At 45.6% G+C, this 18,570-nt stretch overlaps 1 protein-coding gene across 2 annotated transcripts in view; it reads right to left on the minus strand.

Moving 5' to 3' along the window:
• Window positions 1-18,570, minus strand: part of CYP24A1 (cytochrome P450 family 24 subfamily A member 1) — a 146,178-nt gene that overhangs the window by 25,784 nt on the left and 101,824 nt on the right. For both annotated transcript variants that reach the window (XM_068261896.1, XM_068261895.1), the window contains 5 exons: window positions 8,827-8,920; window positions 5,959-6,055; window positions 3,623-3,714; window positions 2,803-2,914; window positions 1,998-2,143 (listed from right to left, as the gene is read on the minus strand). In XM_068261896.1, the coding sequence (XP_068117997.1) occupies window positions 1,998-2,143; window positions 2,803-2,914; window positions 3,623-3,714; window positions 5,959-6,055; window positions 8,827-8,920 (541 nt within the window). The remainder of the gene's footprint in view (window positions 1-1,997; window positions 2,144-2,802; window positions 2,915-3,622; window positions 3,715-5,958; window positions 6,056-8,826; window positions 8,921-18,570) is intronic.

Here is an 18,570-nt window from a genome sequence, read left to right on the forward strand (position 1 = left end):
CGGCCGGCCGCCTCAGCCCCTTCTCTGATTGGATACTTCAACTTGCCGGGAAATATCGCGCGAGAATGCGATCCCCACTGCGAACCTGTCACCTGTGGTATGTCTGCCGGCCCTAATTACTTAAGATTCGGGCGGCCCGGGGGGCAATTGCCCCCCGTCCCCCTGGGCCAGTCCTCCCCTGGATCAGGGGATGCTAAGGAGCATCGTTAGTATCCAAAGTCTTCCCCCTGCCAAGGTTAATACCCCCTAGGTGCACTTTTTTCACTACAGGTGGTCTAAGGGAAAGGAAAGCCAAGGCTTAATAACCTAAATGAAATAATAGAAGTCTTTAGACTTTGAAATACCCTCATTTTACCGTTTTTAGAGGTTCAAAGGACAACTGTAGTGGAAGGGATATTGAGGGTGTCATATTGATTTCATTTTAAGCAATAGCAGTTGGATGGCAGCCCTGCTAAACCTCTGCCTCTAATACTTTTAGCCATAGACCCTGAATAACCATGCAGCAGATCAGAAGTGCCTAGCATTATTGCCATATATGACAAGATTAGCTGCATGCTTGTTTCTGGTGTTATTCAGTCACTACTGCAGCCAAATAGACCAGCAGGGCTGCCAGGCAACTGGTATTGTTTAAAAGGAAAGAAATATGGCAGCATCCATATTGTTCTCACTACAGTTGTCCTTTAACTATGTCTCAGATATGCACACAACCTCCTCTGTCCTTATCTAGAATCACCTCTTTGCATTCATGTTTGCAAGATTTCTTACGTGCCTCACCCCTCAGCTGGAATCTCCATCCAAAACACATCTGGCATTCTCCAACCTTTGAAATAAGCTCAAAACTCACTTTTTACAACAAGCATAAGCTGTAACTTAGGCCATTCCTTCAACTTTTGGCCAAGCTGTACTCTTTAGTACTAAATATAACCTAAAACACACCACCTCTGGATATTATTATATTGTATAGCACCTCACCTCTACTTTCCTCCCTATTAGATTGTAAGCTCATGAGGCTCTCTAACCCTTGTGTCTTGGAATTTGTTATAAATTTTGTGTCTTCTATACATTTTATTCATCATGTTACATTTTTCATACTATGACATACTATGTCTACCAATGCTGTATTTTGTACCAGTGTCTATTTTCGGTGTACTCCATTGTATGTATCATTATGTACCCCATGTTTGTTTCTTACTTTGCGCGGCACAACGCTATATGTTGGCGTTTTATAAATCACGTCGATTTAACGCCTCCACAATCCCCCCTTCCCCGCCCTTGCTCCCTGTGGTGACTCCCACAGTATACAGACTTATCTGCCTAGTGACATTTAGCAAGTGTGGCCACCACTGGTGTGGCTAAGAAGCTATGGACACCAGTGCGAGTTTCACATTGGGGCCCCCCAAGCATTCTATACAAAACAACTGATACGGTGCACCAAAACCTGGCAAGGACAACCACAGTGTCTGAGGTGCAAGAAGGAGATGGGGAACAGTTTGTTAATGATTACTGCTATTTAAAACATCTATAGAAGTGATTATTACCGGCAAAGGACCAATAAAAGAGCTAATATTGCGGTTGAGGGAGGGCCCTACAGGGCCCCTCTGGCCCAAAGGCCCCGGTGCAGTCGAGACCTCTGCAACCCCTATTGCTACGCCACGGGTGGCCACTAGGATCTCCCCACTTACAACAAGACAAGACAAAGAATATTTGTATTGCACTTTCCAAACTAGCCGCAGCCACTAGGGCATTCTCTACGGGCAGTAACCGTGTTAGGGAGTCTTGCCCAAGGTCTCCTCACTGTATAGGTGCTGGCTTACTGAACAGGAAGAACCAAGATTCAAACCCAGGTCTCTTGTGTCATAGGCAGAGTACTGTGCAGTAAGAAGGTTGGCACAACAATATTTATTCCAGAGAATAATATTGGATATAGGGTAAGTAACTGGGGTCCCCACAGCCCTGCTGTCCCACAGGTACGCCGCTATATTTAATCATTTTCTTACCGTTTCCACAGCGCCTATCAGCATCTCGGTGATGGTGGCGTACATCTCCTTCCTGGACAGCTTGCTGTCTTTGTAGATGGTGCAGAGGAAGTCTTCATTCTCCTTGTTGGAGAGGTTCATCAGTCTTCTGTCTATGTGACACTTCGCTGTATGGAGAGACAGATGACCGTATGACACACACTGTGCAGAACAGCATGACGGAGTACCCAGATAGCTCATGGTGACAAGGGATGGTCGGAAAATTCCGCAGAATACCGATTTCAGAGTTACCGCAGCGGTAATTGGAGAACGGATATCAGTATTCCGTGGCAATGCCACATTCAGTGGCATCCAATTAGTCAAGTAGTAGGAGCACCAATGTATCAAAGCGGTGTGCCCAGACCCCAACCCCAGTGCCTCTTGGGGTCCTCTGTAGTCAAAGATGCAATGTGCGTCGGCACCACCTAAGTGGTATAAAGCTCTTTATTCCATGTAAGCAGTGACAGACGCTGTTTCAGGCTAAATAGCCTTTTCTCAAACTGCTACAGACTGTAGCAGTTTGAGAAAAGGCTATTTAGCCTGAAACAGCGTCTGTCACTGCTTACATGGAATAAAGAGCTTTATACCACTTAGGTGGTGCCGACCCACATTGCATCTTTGACATTCAGTGGCATAACAATGGAGGCTACAGCCCCTGCACCCGCGTAGGGGGGGTCTGCTCAGGGCCGTTTTGGGGGGCAGGAGGGGTCGCAGCATGAGGGGGAGAGCATTGGCTCCTACAACCCTGAAGAAGATGGATGATGAGTACCAGAGCGTGACCGGGTACCTGTTCTGAAGATGCTGTCCCAGGCCTGCGTGTGATCTTTCCAGATTTTGGTGTTCAGTCGTTTGTGCAATTCAACTGGTGTCACCATCATCAGGCCAAACGTGCTCATCATCTGCAAGGAGAAGAAGAAATGGTCAGCTTTGGTATCAGAGTGGCTGCACAGATGTGTCTTTGGCATAAACTTTTAGTGGACTCTCCAAATTATTTTTGAATCTAAAGCCATACAAGGTCCTGAACCTTCCCGTCACTCACACACAGAGCTCACATCAGTGGTTGCGTACGAGGGGAGAGCGGCATGGTGACCATGGAGTACACCTCAGATGAGGAAGTGAGGCCATTGCTCATTTCCTGCATTAGACCTGTGCCACATGGTTACTGTGAGTTGCTCTCCTCTCTTTCGGGTTGCTGCTAATTTGCAGGTTTATGAGTGTTGAGGATGTGGAGGCAGCAAGGAGCTACATACCACCACTGACACCAATGACCTATAAGGTGGGGGACACACACTTTGGCTATCTATACTGGGGATGGCTATCATCTATACTGGGGGGCCATCTAGCCTACCTATACTGGGGGGACACCCACACAACTCAGCCGATTACAACGTTTCAAATTGTAGACATTGCTGTGTTTGGAGAACTGATCCCTATGGACTTTTTCACTGGGTCACCTAAACCACACTAGCTCTCCATGGTGGAGATCCGTCACTGGAGTAGGAGTCCGGGGGTAAGGACATTAAACGTCCCTAATAAAAACACATCCCTTTACTATGGCAGATCTTCTGCCTAGAACATTGAATCCACTCGAATAACAGAGTACCTACCGTCTTGATAGCAGTGATGAAGTCCAGAGCTTCTTCCCCTAAGTTAGGCTGTAAAAAGCCAAATCGCTTCTCGTATAGGACCAGGCAGATACCTGAAAGGTCAAAGCAAGGCACAATATAATTATAATGAGTAGAGATGAAAATATCGCATTTACTATTCTGGATTGGAATTCAGGGCAGATTTGTAGAACAAGGTCATCCACAAGGTAAGCTAGTCAGGGGCCTGGGGCCCAGTGAGTGTCAAAGGGCACGGCTGCCATCTTCTTTGACGCCTCTCTCACTTCAGCTTACCAATAAGTCTGTCAAGAGAGCGAATGCTACTACTTCGCCTTGGGCCCAATTTCATCTTAAAATGGAGCTGGACTTTTGCACAGAACAGAAGGAAAACGGAGAGAAATGCACCCTGTATGTATTTAGAGAGTTTAGCCCGTCTAATTCCCCCTCTTCTGTGTCTAATCACAACTGTAATTTGATCTCTCAGCTGTGTCAGCTGGCTGCCACAGCTGAGAGCTAATAGGTAAAGGATGTTAACCCTAAGTCTGCTTAAATGAAAGCAGTAAGCAGACACACTGCAGATTTATTGCAGGAGTTGCATTAGCTGTAGCAAAGAAATGTTTTTCTTGAAGTTTATTATGCTGTTGCGAATCTTTTAGAGCAGAGAGGAAATTCTGAGTTCAGGTCCGCTTTAATCCTTTTCTGCAGTCCTGGTGGTCTTTTCCCCATGTATACAAGCCCTGAACGTCATTCTATAACAGGTGTTTAGTGAGATGCTAGTAATTCCAGCTTACATGCATATTTAATGCAAACTGTATGCAGAATGTAATTGGGCCAGTCAAAATGGCCAAGATGTGCCTCTGAATGTCCCTACTTAAGCAGCGTGCAATTTCAGTTAATTTGCAGGCATAGCTTGAGGCCGCATTCACAGTGCGACATTGAGTTATAATGCGACATTAACCACTTAAGTCTATCTGGACGGATATATCCGTCCAGATAGACTGTGCTGCCGCCACGGCGCCGGGCGCGCTCCTGCGCCTCCCAATAGCCCCCAGATCAATTAATGGGAACATAGTTCCCATTCATCGATCTAAGTCCCCGGCAGAAAAAACTACGGTCTCTTATCAAAGGCCGCGGTCTTTCTGCACAACAAAAAAGCTGCCCGTCCTTCTTGTAGTTCCTGGAAGCGAGATCATTCGCTTCCAGGACTTTTTGACTGTGGCCATCTTGTGGTCAAATAGTAAAACTACACCCACATGCATTTTTTATTAAACAAACCCACAATATTACTGTTTACCTCCCACATCAAAAATTACCCAAATAGAATTTTTAATTAAAAAAAAAAATTACAATTAAAAACAAACAAACAACATAAATAGTTACCTAAGGGTCTGAACTTTTTGAAACTGCATGTCAAGAGAGTATATTACTATTTTTTTTTTAATTATAAGCTTGTAAATAGTGATGGACGCAAATTGAAAAAATGCACCTTTATTTCCAAATAAAATATTGGCGCCATACATTGTGATAGGGACATAATTTAAATGGTGTAATAACCGGGACAAATGGGCAAATAAAATACATGAGTTTTAATTACGGTAGCATGTATTAATTTCAAACTATAATGGCCAAAAACTGAGAAATAATGATTTTTTTTTCCATTTTTTTCTTAATTTTCCTGTTAAAATGGATTTAGAAAAAAATAATTCTTAGCAAAATGTACCACCCAAAGAAAGCCTAATTGGTGGCGGAAAAAAACAAGATTTAGATCAATTAATTGTGATAAGTAGTTATAAAGTTATTGGCGAATTAATGGGAGGTGAAAGTTGCTTGGATGCATAAGGTGAAACAACACTGAAGGCTGAAGTGGACAACGCAGTGCAAAAAAAGGTGGTAACGCACATTAACGCTGCGTTACCGTGGCATACAGTAGGTACAGGAAAGCATCCAGGCAATGAAAAGTATGCTTTCCTGTACCTGGGAACGTGTGTGTTACCATACTGCTAAAGTTACAATGCGATGCTAACGTGCACTGTGAACGTCCCATAGGATTAGCATTGCAGTGCGGTAAGCTGCGTTATAAGACTTTATAACATAGCCGCGCAACGTCCCACTGTGAATGAAGCCTGAATGATTTACACGTGGGATTTGAGCTCTTTGACAGGGGTTCGACCCCTTTCTCAAGCCAGTACGTTAAGCAGTAAGGAGTCTTTGGGCAAGGCTCCCTAGTGGATGCAGCTTTGGGGAAAAGCGCAATATAAAGGTTCTGTGTCTTGTCTCATGGACCGTCTTCAGTTACTACATTTATCTTTCTACTCATCAGAGAACAGGAGGACACTTACTTTCCAGAGACCACTTTTTCAGCTCACAATACAAGTCCAGGACTTTCCCCTCCTTGTTACGCACTGTGTCCATTCTCTGCATAAAATCCGCCATTACCTTAAAGTAAGCAAAGAAATGGGACATTAAATGGTGTTCTGATAGCTCTCTGGTGTTAGAATTACTGTTGTGAATAAATACTGATCCCTTCTCACACCCCTTGCAGCCCTGATGGAATATTGGTGGACTAGTGAAGGTCATGTCTAAGGGAACTCATACAGGACCATGTGATCAGTTGGGTCATGTGATAGATATGTAAGCCTCTGATTTGCTAGTCATGATCACGTGCTAAAAGCAGGATGTGATCACAGCAAATCAGAGCTTTGTAAATCTATCAGCTGATCAAACAAATCACATGCTTCTCCATGAGTTGCCTTAGACATGACCATCAATATTGGCAGACGAGAGAGCTGGGTGGATTGGATGGAGGATGAGCCCAATCAATTCGCTTTCACATTATAAGGCTAGGAACACACTTAGCAGAAACGCTAGCGTTGCAAAAAACACAGCGTTTTTGCTGCTAATGGAAGTCAATGGGCCACATCAAAAAACAAATTTAAAAATTTTTTATGCATGTTCAAACATGCGCTTTTAAAAACGCTGTTTTTGTTGCATGATTTTCAAAAATGCATCAAAAACGCACATAATGAAAGTCAATGGTAACACAATGTAATGCGTTTTGTATGCATTTTTCATGCGTTCTAAAAAAATACATGTTTTCTGATGTATTTCCGCTTCCTGTTGTCTTCCTAGTGATTTGCATAAAACGCAATTGGAAAACGCATGGAAAACGTATACAAAACGCATTTGAGTTTTGTATATGCGTACCGCAAACGTGTAAAAACACATGCAAAACGCTATAAAACCGCATATGCGGAAAAAACGCACAAAAACCGCACACACAAAAAAAAACGCAAATGAAAGAAAACTTGACCTTTCATACACAGCCATGTGTGCACCCAGCCTGACTCGGTTTGGCCCTCCCTCCTCTCTCTCTCTATCTCCCTCCTTTCTCTCTCTCTTGCCTCCATATCCCTTTCTCCTCCTCTCTCACTCTCATTCCTCCTCTCTCTCTCTTCCCTCCATGTTTCACTCTCCCTCCTCTCTCTCTTCCTTCCATGTTTCGCTCTCCCTCCTCTCTCTCTCTCTTCCATCTTTCGCTCTCCCTCCTCTCTCTCTTCCTTCCATGTTTAGCTCTCCCTCCTCTCTCTCTCTTCCTTCCATGTTTAGCTCTCCCTCCTCTCTCTCTCTTCCTTCCATGTTTTGCTCTCCCTCCTCTCTCTCTCTCTCTCTCCCTCCTTTCTCTCTCTCTTGTCTCCATATCCCTTTCTCCTCCTTTCTCACTCTCAATCCTCCTCTCTCTACCCTTCATGTATCGCTCTCCCTCCTCTCTCTCTCTTCCCTCCATGTTTCGCTCTCCCTCCTCTCTCTTCCTTACATGTTTTGCTCTTCCTCCTCTCTCTCTCTCTCTCTCTCTTCCTTCTATGTTTTGCTCTCCCTCCTCTCTCTCTTCCTTCCATGTTTCGCTATCCCTCCTCTCTCTCTCTTCCCTACATGTCTCGGTATCCCTCATCTCTCTCTCTCTTCCCTCCATGTCTCGCTCTGCCTCCTCTCTCTCCTCTCCATTGTCTTGCTTTCCCTCCTTTCTATTTCCCTTACCTCCATGTCTCGCTCTCCCTCCTCTCTCTCTCTTCCATCCATGTCTCGCTTTGCCTCCTCTCTCTCCTCTCCATGTCTTGCTTTCCCTCCTCTCGCTCTCTTCCCTCCAGTATCGCTCTCCCTCCTCTCTCTCTTCCCTCCATGTTTTGCTCTTCCTCCTTTCTATTTCCCTTACCTCCATGTCTCGCTCTCCCTCTCTCTCTCTTCCATCCATGTCTCGCTTTGCCTCCTCTCTCTCCTCTCCATGTCTCGCTCTCCCTCCTCTCTCTCTCTCTCTCTCTTAGATCTATGTCTCGCTTTGCCTCCTCTCTCTCCTCTCCATGTCTTGCTCTCCCTCCTCTCGCTTTCTTCCCTCCAGTCTTGCTCTCCCTCTTCCCTTCCCTCCATGTCTCGCTCTCCCTCCTCTCTCTCTCTCTTCCCTCCAGTCTTGCTCTCCCTCTTCCCTTCCCTCCATGTCTCGCTCTCCCTCCTCTCTCTTCCCTCCATGTCTCGCACTCCCTCCTCTCTCACTCTCTTCCTTCCATGTCTCTCTCTCGCTCCTCTCTCTCCCCTACATGTCTCGTTCTCCCTCCTCTCTCTTCCCTCCATGTCTCGCACTCCCTCCTCTCTCTACCCTACATGTCTCGTTCTCCCTCCTCTCTCTCTTTCCCCTCCATGTCTTACTCTCCTTCCTCTCTCTACCCTACATGTCTCGCTCTCCCTCCTCTCTCTCTTTCCCCTCCATGTCTTACTCTCCCTCCTCTCTCTACCCTACATGTCTCGCTCTCCCTCTTCTCTCTCTTTCCCCTCCATGTCTTACTCTCCCTCCTCTCTCTCTACCCTCCATGTTTTGCTCTCCCTCCTCTCTCTCTTCCCTCCATGTCTTACTTTCACTCCTCTCTCTCTACCCTCCATGTCTTGCTCTCCCTCCTCTCTCTTCCCTCCATGTTTCGCTCTCCCTCCTCTCTCTTTCTAACTCTTACCTTCATTTCTCTCTCTCGCTCCTCTCTCTCTCTCTCTCTAACTCTTCCCTCCATGTCTCGCTGTCGCTCCCTTCTCTCTCTCTCTCCTCCTCCATGCCTTGCTCTCCCTCCTCTCCTCTATCTCTCTCTTGCTCTCCCTCCTCCTTTATTCTCTCTCTCTCTCTCTCAGTTTTAGAGATACGGCAGATACTGTTCCCCCAATGTTAGTACCTCATTGATTTTGGTGTCTAGTTTCCCCACTTCCGTAGGCTTCATTAATTTTTGTTGAAACGCGCTCCTGACACGCTGCCAGTCCTTCCCTTCCCTGCGTGAGCAACAAAAAAAATAACAAGACAAAACAGTTAGTGTGACACTTAATCTGAAGCATTAAACTAATGACAGCTTTCTATTCCTCACATTGTGCTGATATCTGCACTGAAGGGCGCAGCCAGGGGTCTGTACTGACAATCCAGCCAGCAGCACCATCTCCGAGGCTCAGAGAGCATTTCTATATGGACTATTAACACTCCTAATATTACTCCTAAAGTTTCCACCTGTCTAGATGGTGGAAAATTATTCTAAAGAGTCCTGTATGGAGTGGGGAAAACACAGCAGTAAGGCTTGGATCACACATAAATCTGTATATTTCCAGTCCGGTGCAGTCCTGCCCTGTCAGTTTTGCATCAGCTTTCTATCCCTTTTGCCTGACAGGATTGGAACTGTACACTTTTTATGTGTGGAAAACTGATACAAAACTGACAGGACAAGATAATGCAACAGTTGGCTACTTCACGGTTATATCAAGGGGTATGGGGGCTGCTGTACACATTCAGTGCCATAGAGGGGGTGGGGCAGCCAGTCTCAGAGAGGTGTACACAGGGGAGGGAAAGCTGAAGTGTCAGAGAGGTGTAAGCAGGGGAGGTAAAACTGTAGTGTCAGGTATAAGCATTGGAGGGGACAGCTGAAGTGTCAGAGAGCTGTGAGCAGGGAAGGGGACAGCCACAGAGTCAGAGAAATGTAAGGAAGGGAGGGGACAGCGGTAGAGTCAGAGAGGTGTAAGCAGGGGAGGGGACAGCTGTAGTGTCAGAGATGTGTAAGCAAGGGAGGGGACGTCCTCAGTGTCAGAGAGGTGTAAGCAGGGGAGGGGACAGCTGTAGTGTCAGAGAGATGTAAGCAGGAGAAGGACAGGTACTGTGTAAGAGAGGTGTAAGCAGGGGAGGGGGCAGCTGTAGTGTCAGAGAGATGTAAGGAAGGGAGGGGACAGCTGTAGTGTCAGAGAGATGTAAGCAGGGGAAGGACAGGTACTGTGTAAGAGAGATGTAAGCAGGGGAGGGGACAGCTGCAGTGTCAGAGAGATGTAAGCAGGTGAGGGACAGGTACTGTGTAAGAGAAGTGTAAGCAGGGGAGGGGACAGCTGTAGTATCAGAGAGATGTAAGCAGGTGAGGGACAGGTACTGTGTAAGAGAGGTGTAAGCAGGGGAGGGGACAGCTGCAGTGTCAGAGAGGTGTAAGCAGGTGAGGGGGCAGCTGTAGTGTCAGAGAGGTGTACGCAGGGGAGGGGACAGCTGCAGTGTCAGAGAGGTGTAAGCAGGTGAGGGGGCAGCTGTAGTGTCAGAGAGGTGTAAGCAGGGGAGGGGACAGCTGCATTGTCAGAGAGGTGTAAGCAGGGGAGGGGGCAGCTGTAGTGTCAGAGAGGGGGAGGGGACAGCTGCAGTGTCAGAGAGGTGTAAGCAGGGGAGGGGACAGCTGCAGTGTCAGAGAGGTGTAAGCAGGGGAGGGGGCAGCTGCAGTCAGAGAGGTGTAAGGAGAGGAGGGGACAGCTGCAGCATCAGAGAGATGTAAGCAGGGAGGGGACAACCACAGTGTCAGAGGTGTAGGCAGGGAGGGGGCAGCTGCAGTCAGAGAGGTGTAAGGAGAGGAGGGGACAGCTGCAGCATAAGAGAGATGTAAGCAGGGAGGGGACAACCACAGTGTCAGATAGGTGTAAGCAGGGGAGGGGACAGCTGCAGTGTTAGAGCGGTGTAAGCAGGGGAGGGGGCAACTGCAGTCAGAGAGGTGTAAGGAGAGGAGGGGACAGCTGCAGCATCAGAGAGATGTAAGCAGGGAGGGGACAACCACAGTGTCAGATAGGTGTAAGCAGGGGAGGGGACAGCTGCAGTGTCAGAGAGGTGTAAGCAGGGGAAGGGACAGCCGCAGTGTTAGAGCGGTGTAAGCAGGGGAGGAGACAGCTGCAGCATTAGAGAGGTGTAAACAGGGAAGGGGACAGCTGCATGTCCGAGAGATGAGAGATGTAAGTAGGAAAGGGGACAGCCGCAGTGTCAGGTGTAAGCAGGGAAGAGGACAGAAGCTGTGTCAAAGAGGTGTAAGCAGGGGAGGAGACGGACACAATGTCAGAGATGTATGCAGGGGAGGGCATAGTCATAGTGCCAGATAGAAGAGAGGAACAAATGCAGTGGATGAAGAAGGGCTCCTGGTAGACGTATCTGGTCCAGAGGCCCTGATGCAGTCCAAACCTCTGCATCCCCTATAACTATGCCACTTCCTAGTGGTATGTTTTTTGATGTGACTGATTATATGTACTCTGTGCTGTGGGAAGATATACCACCACAACCTGTATTATTAGGAATTTGAGAAAGAAACAAGGGTGGTATATTTTAGCACATGATGGTAACATTACATACATCTACTGTATTTTAAACCAAAAAAATAATAATAATAAGAAAACAGCTGACTGCTTTACCAGTAACATTATTTCGAGACACACTTTAAATAGAAATTACTTTTTTATGCTCATTTCTTTGATGCTACAAGGCTGATATTGTCAGGTAAAAGGGAACAAGGGACGCTATCGACTTCTCCATCCGCCCCTCCCAGCCACACCACAGGGTGCCACCAGCTACTAGACCGTCGAGAAAACAGTCTCACCGCTATGAAATGAATCACGGAAATTAAATTCCTAAAATAGCAGCACATCAAGACAGTTCCAGCTGTGACGTGTGTTTGATTTATTTTGGCAAAGCTACTAAAACCCCTGTGAATAAATACAAGTGGCATTTGTATTGGTGGTTCGCTCAGTCCTGTGTGTCACTTCTCCCCTGTGTACGTGAGACCCTCGCCCGAGCCCAAATATAGCCCGTCATACAGAGCAGGTGGAGTCTGGCGGTTCCAGTGCCCCCACCCTGGATTCCCTCTAACCACCACTATTTGCTGGCAAAGTGGAAACATTTTAACGGGACACCAAAGCAAAAAAAAACAAAAAACAAAACAAACAAACATGATATAAGGAATTGTATAGTACAGATAATGAATAGAATATTAGTAGCAAAGAAAAGAGTCTCATAATTTTATGTTCAGTTATATAGCTTTCTTTTTATAACATTGGATCATTCTGTCATATTTGCAGTTTACAAACCATACTCTCTACTTAAAGGGAATCTGAAGTGAAAATAAACTTATGATATAATGATTTGTATGTGTAGTACAGCTAAGAAATAAAACATTATTAGCACAGATATGAGTCTCATTGGTTCCAGTACAGGAAGAGTTAAGAAACTCCAGTTATCTATGCAAAAGAGCCACTGAGCTCCACGACTTTTCAAAGTTGCAGAGAGCTCTGTCTTCTGAAGCTTGTTATCTCAACTGTCTGTCACTGTATTTTGTTTGTTTGTTTTTCTGCAGAGGGCAGTTCAAAAGTTCACTAGCCTTCTCTGTAAAATAATTTATAATACTGAGTAGTGTGTAAACTGCAAATGTTAGAGAATGATGCAATGTTATAAAAAAAGCCTATATCACTGAAAATAAAAATATGAGACTATTTTCTTTGCTACTAATGTTCTAGTAATTATCTGTATTACGCTATCCATTCATTATATCATAAAAATGTTTTCGCTTCAGTTTCACTTTAAACTATAAAACAGAGCAGAGCTAATTACGCTTTAAACTCCCCTGCAGTAAAACCGTGTCGGAAGCTGTCTCTCACTGTTTCTTTGATGTACAAGTGCTTCAGAAATCAGGACTGTCTTCAACCTAAGTTGGCGAAGAGCTCAGAGAAGCTCTTTTGCATAGATAACAACTGAAGTTTCTTAACTCTTCCTGTACTGGAAAACAATACAAGACTCTTGTCTTTGCTACTAATGTTCTATTTCTCAGCTGTACTACACATACAAATCATTATCTCATACGTTTATTTTCCCTTCAGGTTTGCTTTAACGTTATTGTTGCCATTGTTGATTAGTAGAATGCCAGCATCTCTGCTGGGATGCTTTATAAATAAACAGCGAATAATGCTAACAAATAATTGACAGCCGATGGCAGTACAGACAGTAAAAAGTTGAATAGCACAACTTGTTCACTGTTGATATAGATGGACCAGCAGGGTATGTATTGTAATGATGATATGATTTTTTTGCTGTGTAGGGCGCCAAAAATTAGAATATCGGTAACATAATATTACCGATATTCTCGTTCAGTTAGCAACGGTTATACAGTCAGGGCCCTTCTGGCTCAAATGCTGCTCTGTGTCGCCGCGGGAGGCTTTGGAATCAGAAGTCTTCGGGAGCGCTATCCAAAGACGGTGGCTCCGTACAACGCATACGTGAGCGAGAAAGAGAGCACAGGGACAGTACTACCGATCAGTCAGATGATGCTAACTGCGGTGACCGCACTGGACCCAGAGCCTTCCCTGTCCATAGGTCAGTATCTGTTTATTTGGGGTGGGGTGTTTTGCTTAAAGTGGACTCAAATTAAAAAATACAAGAATTTAGAAATAAAATCTATTTCCTAACTTATAATAATAAATAGCAGCCTTTTTTCAGCTGCACGATGACAAATATAAAATATTTTACATTTATTGGAGGAACCCCTCCCTTCCTTTCATATTGCCGGGACAGAATCCGGCAGACTGGTGAAGGAGATAAAAAACAAAAACAAAACACAGGCTGCTACTGATGATGTCACAGTGGAGGTGATCTCAGCTTGTGTGAGATTTCACATAGACGACGCCCCTGTGCAAGAGGGTAGCTGATGACAAACACATCCACGATCTAAAACCTCCTACTAAGCTCAGAAGTAATGGCTGCCACCTGCATAACCCTAGTTATGATGAAAAGAGAAGGGTGACAAGCATGCACTGAAATGCTCATAGGCTTGAAGGAGTGTTTATTTATCTTTGCATGTGTCAGAGTGGTGTAACTAAATATTTTAAATTAAAAAAAAGTTTGGATTGGGTCCGCATTAAGATTCACTTATAATGTATATACAGTAATACTAAATTTGCACCTATTAAGTTTCTATTAACCTATCTGCATTTCACATCGATATTTGAAATCTAATTGTGCATCCTATGCTGTGCACGATCTGGCAGTATCACTGCTAATGTTATCTACTGCGCTAGATTGGGGTGGGGGGCGGCGGATTAGGGAGGAGACCAGTTTTGGGTTGTGTTTTTCTGTTATTTGTAACTTTTGTTGAAAAATCAATAAAATTGTCTTTAAAAAAAATAAAATTAGCACCTATTAGCCATCCACTATGTTTTTACACTGCACCTGTGTATGTTTTGCTTGCTCGCTCCTGTAGTTCGGACAGCCAGCAAAATCTAATACTTCAACAAGCCAAATTCCTCTACGCATTTTTCCAGGAACCCCGTTGCGACTAGTTCTCTTTAAAAGACTCTTTGAAGAGTCTGGGGATGATTGATTTGCATATAATCCCCCCTTTTTATTAGATCTCATGGAAATGTTGTGAACATCACAAACACACATTTAAAAAAAATAAAATAAAATCCTGCGACTGCCAAATAAACATTCCTGCCTTGGAGGATTTCAACAGACGGGTGTTTTGAGCCAAACTTTGATGTGGTTTGAAGTTTATCTGAACGCCCAACAAACAGGGAGAGAATGTGGAACAATAATCTTCACATGTTTCAGAGATGAAGAAGGAGAATCGTTACACAACAGACTGAGAAACCAGAAGATATCACTGTGTTTAAGGACTGAAGGAAAACATAAAATATTCAGCTGCAAATAACTGGACTTTTAAGGTGGAACACAGAGAAAAACGTTATAAGTATTGGTATTATTTCATTTAGTACAGGCCCATTTTTATTGCACCATATTTACAGAGGATACATTGAACTAAGTAATCGCACCGCCAGTGGCATATCTAGGGCATTTGACACCCGGTGCTGGGTATTATAAGTCACCGAAACAACAGCAAAAAAAGAGGATTGGCTCTTGGGTGCAAAAGAAACTACAAAAAATCTTTATTTTAAATTACACATTCACATAACAAATACATTACTGAATACTAATGACACTATTAAAGATACCCCTTAAAATCAATAGGTTGGTCTCCCCAGGATGAAAGCATAGGGAATTGAGGCTGCAGTCCTCATAAAACCCTTGTAACGCTAAAAATCATACTCCACTATTTCATCAACCGGCAAAAAATCGCCAAGGAAGCGCGATGCATTAGTCCCCTACAGCAGAGACAATGGATGACAATCCACTAACAAGGTGCAAAACAAACTTGATGGATGGTGTCATATGGCAAAGAACTTGATGTTAAATATATGTGTCACACAACCGCATCATAAAGGGGTATGTTACCAAAGTGTGACAGGCATGGAGATTGTATGCATCCCTCCAGCTGAATCATGCAGATTCCATGTGTATGGATGGTGGCAAGGCAATTGATAGATAAAGCAAAGGTCAGCAATTGCATCAATGAAGAAAGTTTGTCCAGTATTAACTCTTCATGAACCCCCAATCGCAGGGCTGTGAGACCATGGACCGAAAGCTCAAAGCAAGAGATATGCTAGAAATGCCACTGGTGCAGTTTTTGTAGGTCAGCACATTGTCAGCAAGCCATGCAAGCCATGCGGTAGATCATAGTTACCATCCTTTCTTAGGTGGAAGGAATCCAGGTAGTTGAACGTGCGCACTGACGTGGACGGCGGGGGGCGTGTCGGACGCGGCCGCGATACACTTCAAAAACGCCAGTATGGCGATCATAGGTAACAAAGTTGCCGCCGCCTGCCTTTGATAAGGCCGCTAGTGTGGCGAAACATGTTAGGCTTTTAGGCAGCTCTTGGTCTCCCCTGGACATCCATCACTGGGCTACTCCACATCCACGTTCAACTTTATCTATCAATTGCCTTGCCACCATCCATACACATGGGATCTGCATGATTCAGCTGGAGGGATGCATACAATCTCCATGCCTGTCACACTTTGGTAACATACCCCTTTATGATGCGGGTGTGTGACACATATAGCCAACCAGGGAAGAGGAGAGATGTGGAGAGATGTGGGTGGGGATGCAGGGGAGGGGTGGGTGGGGATGCAGGGGAGGGGTGGGCGGGTTAGAAAGAGGAGGAAGTAGTGAATAAATTAGAGACAGGAGAGCCCACAGCGTGCTAGGCGCCGATGTAATGTCTGATTGCGCTGCCCGGAAGCTCCCTTCCACACTGAGTAGCATGCATGCTCAGTGTGAAGGTAATGATGCTGCTGGAGGTAAAATACTAAATATCTCCGCTCCCACACCTCTTACACTCCCCACATTTTCAGGGTAGGGAGTGGGCCCCCCGAACGACCTTTATGCCAAATTGCAGCCCCCGAGACCCACTGGTTCAGGAGATAGATTAGAGAAATCTATCTCGGGAACCAGCTGGTCTCGGGGGCTGCAATTTAGCATAGAGGTCGTTCGGGGGGTCCCCTCCCTACCCTGAAAATTTGGGGAGTGTAAGAGGTGTGGGAGCGGAGATATTTAGTATTTTACCTCCAGCAGCATCATTCTATAGGAAATGTGGCCGCACAGTCTCCTACTGCGCATGCGGGGCAGCGCAAATCCACAGGCAGCGTAATCAGACACAACACCGGTGATATAAAGGTCTAGTGCAGCATTATGCTGCAATATCAAAAATCCTAACTGATTTTTAATTTTGAATACAGGATAAGGATCTCTATTTCACTAAACACTCAGAACAGTTGCTGTTGAAATTTGATTTTTATGGTGACGATACCGCTTTAATAGTGTCATTAGTATTCAGTAATGTATTTGTTATGTGAATGTGTAATTTAAAATAAAGATTTTTTTGTAGTTTCTTATGCACCCAAGAGCCAATCCTCTTTTTTGCTGTTGTTTCTATATTCCATGTTGGCACGATGCATAAGAAAAAAACTCATTAATGAATGATGTAAGCTACTTTGAGCTAAGTATCAATAACTATTTTTTTCTGATCACTTCCCCAGCTTTTTGAGGTGTTTTGTTTCCTCTCTATTATAAGTCACCCCCCCCCCAAAAAAGGAGCAAGTGCGGCAAACTACGCATGCCACGGCAGGTAATGCCAGGTATAGGTGACCCCAGTATAGGTAAAATAGTTGCCCCAGTATATCTAGTAAAGTTGCCCCAGTATAGACAGCTAGTATGGTTGCCCCCAGTATAGCTGCCCCAGTATAAGTAACCATTATAGTTGCCCCCACCCCAGTATAGGTAATATAGTTGTCCGTAGTATAGTCGGCCCCAGTATAGGTAATACTGTATAGTTGCCAGGGCCGGGCCGAGGCATAGGCTGGAGAGGCTCCAGCCTAAGGGCGCAGTGTAGGAGGGGGCGCATAATTCATTCAGCTGTCATTCCTAAGTGTGTTTGAAGCAGAAAGAAATAAGTAAAGGGGATACATAGCAGTGACTGCAAGCCAGATAACTAGATATTAAGGTGTTGGTGAGGTTGTGGACCCTGTGGCACCTCTTAGTCTAATAGCAATCAGTGTGTGATGGCTGGGGTGGAGGGATGGGGGGCGCACTTTGGTGTCTCAGCCTTGGGTGCTGGAGGACCTTGTCCCAGCTCTGATAGTTGCCCTAGTATAGTTGCCCCCAGTGTAGCTAGTATAGTTGCCCCAGTATAGATAGTATAGTTTCCCCCAGTATAGCTGCCCCCAGTGTAGCCAGCGTAGTTTCCCCCAGTGTAGCCAGCGTAGTTGCCCCCATTAGCATAGTTGCCCCCAGTGTAGCCAGCATAGTTGACCTATCATTGGACGCCCCCCCCCCCTGCGCCCAATGATGGGAACGCCTCTGCACACCGCTCAACTATGGGGTTGATTCACAAAGCTTTTCTGTAGAATTATCTTACCTTACGTATTAACACACAATTTATCTCTCCTTAGATTACTTAGCTCATGATGTATCTCTCCTTATCTAACTTAAAGTGAACCTGAGATAGAGGGATATAAAAACATTATACATACCTGGAGCTTCCTCCAGCCCCCTCCAGGCTGATCACTTCCTTGCCGCCCTCCTCCGATGCCTGGATACTTTGCAATCGAGCATAAAGTCTATTGGTCTGGGGCGCCCATCCGGTCGCTGGGAGCGTTCTGCACCTGTGTAGTACTACAGCGCAGGCGCAGAACACTCCTGGTGACAGGGTGCACAATAAGGGGGAGAGAGCACGTAGCCGGGTTGCGCATTCTCCGATGACCCCGACAGGACAAGACTTTACAGGCGATTTTGCGTAGGATCCACATGGCGCAGGAAGACGCTGAGGAAGCACTGGAGGGGGTTAGAGCAAGCCCCGGAAGAGAGAACTCATGAGATGTTTTTATATCCCTCATCTCATGATTTCTCTCTCCTTAACTGACTTAGCTCCTTATTTGACTTAAAGGACACATCCAAGCAATTTAAAAATAAAAATATCCACCGACCTGGGGCTTCCTCCAGCCCCTAGCAGCCGACCTGTGCCCACGCCGCAGCTTCGCTCACAGCGGGTGGTTCTGAGTCCCCTCCGGCGCAGGATTCCTACTGCAGAACTACTGCGCCGTACAGTCTAGATGACGTCAGTGCAGCCAAAGAACCGCGCACTGGAGTGCAGAGGAAGCAGACGCGGAAGCCGACCTGGCGACGACGGCTTTTCCACCGGAGGGGACCGGGAGCTACCAGAGCTGCGGCGAGGGCACAGGACGGATGCAGGGGGCAGGAAGAAGC

Source organism: Hyperolius riggenbachi, chromosome 12 (assembly GCF_040937935.1).
Source record: "Hyperolius riggenbachi isolate aHypRig1 chromosome 12, aHypRig1.pri, whole genome shotgun sequence".
In the NCBI taxonomy this organism is placed as follows: Eukaryota; Metazoa; Chordata; class Amphibia; order Anura; family Hyperoliidae; genus Hyperolius; species Hyperolius riggenbachi.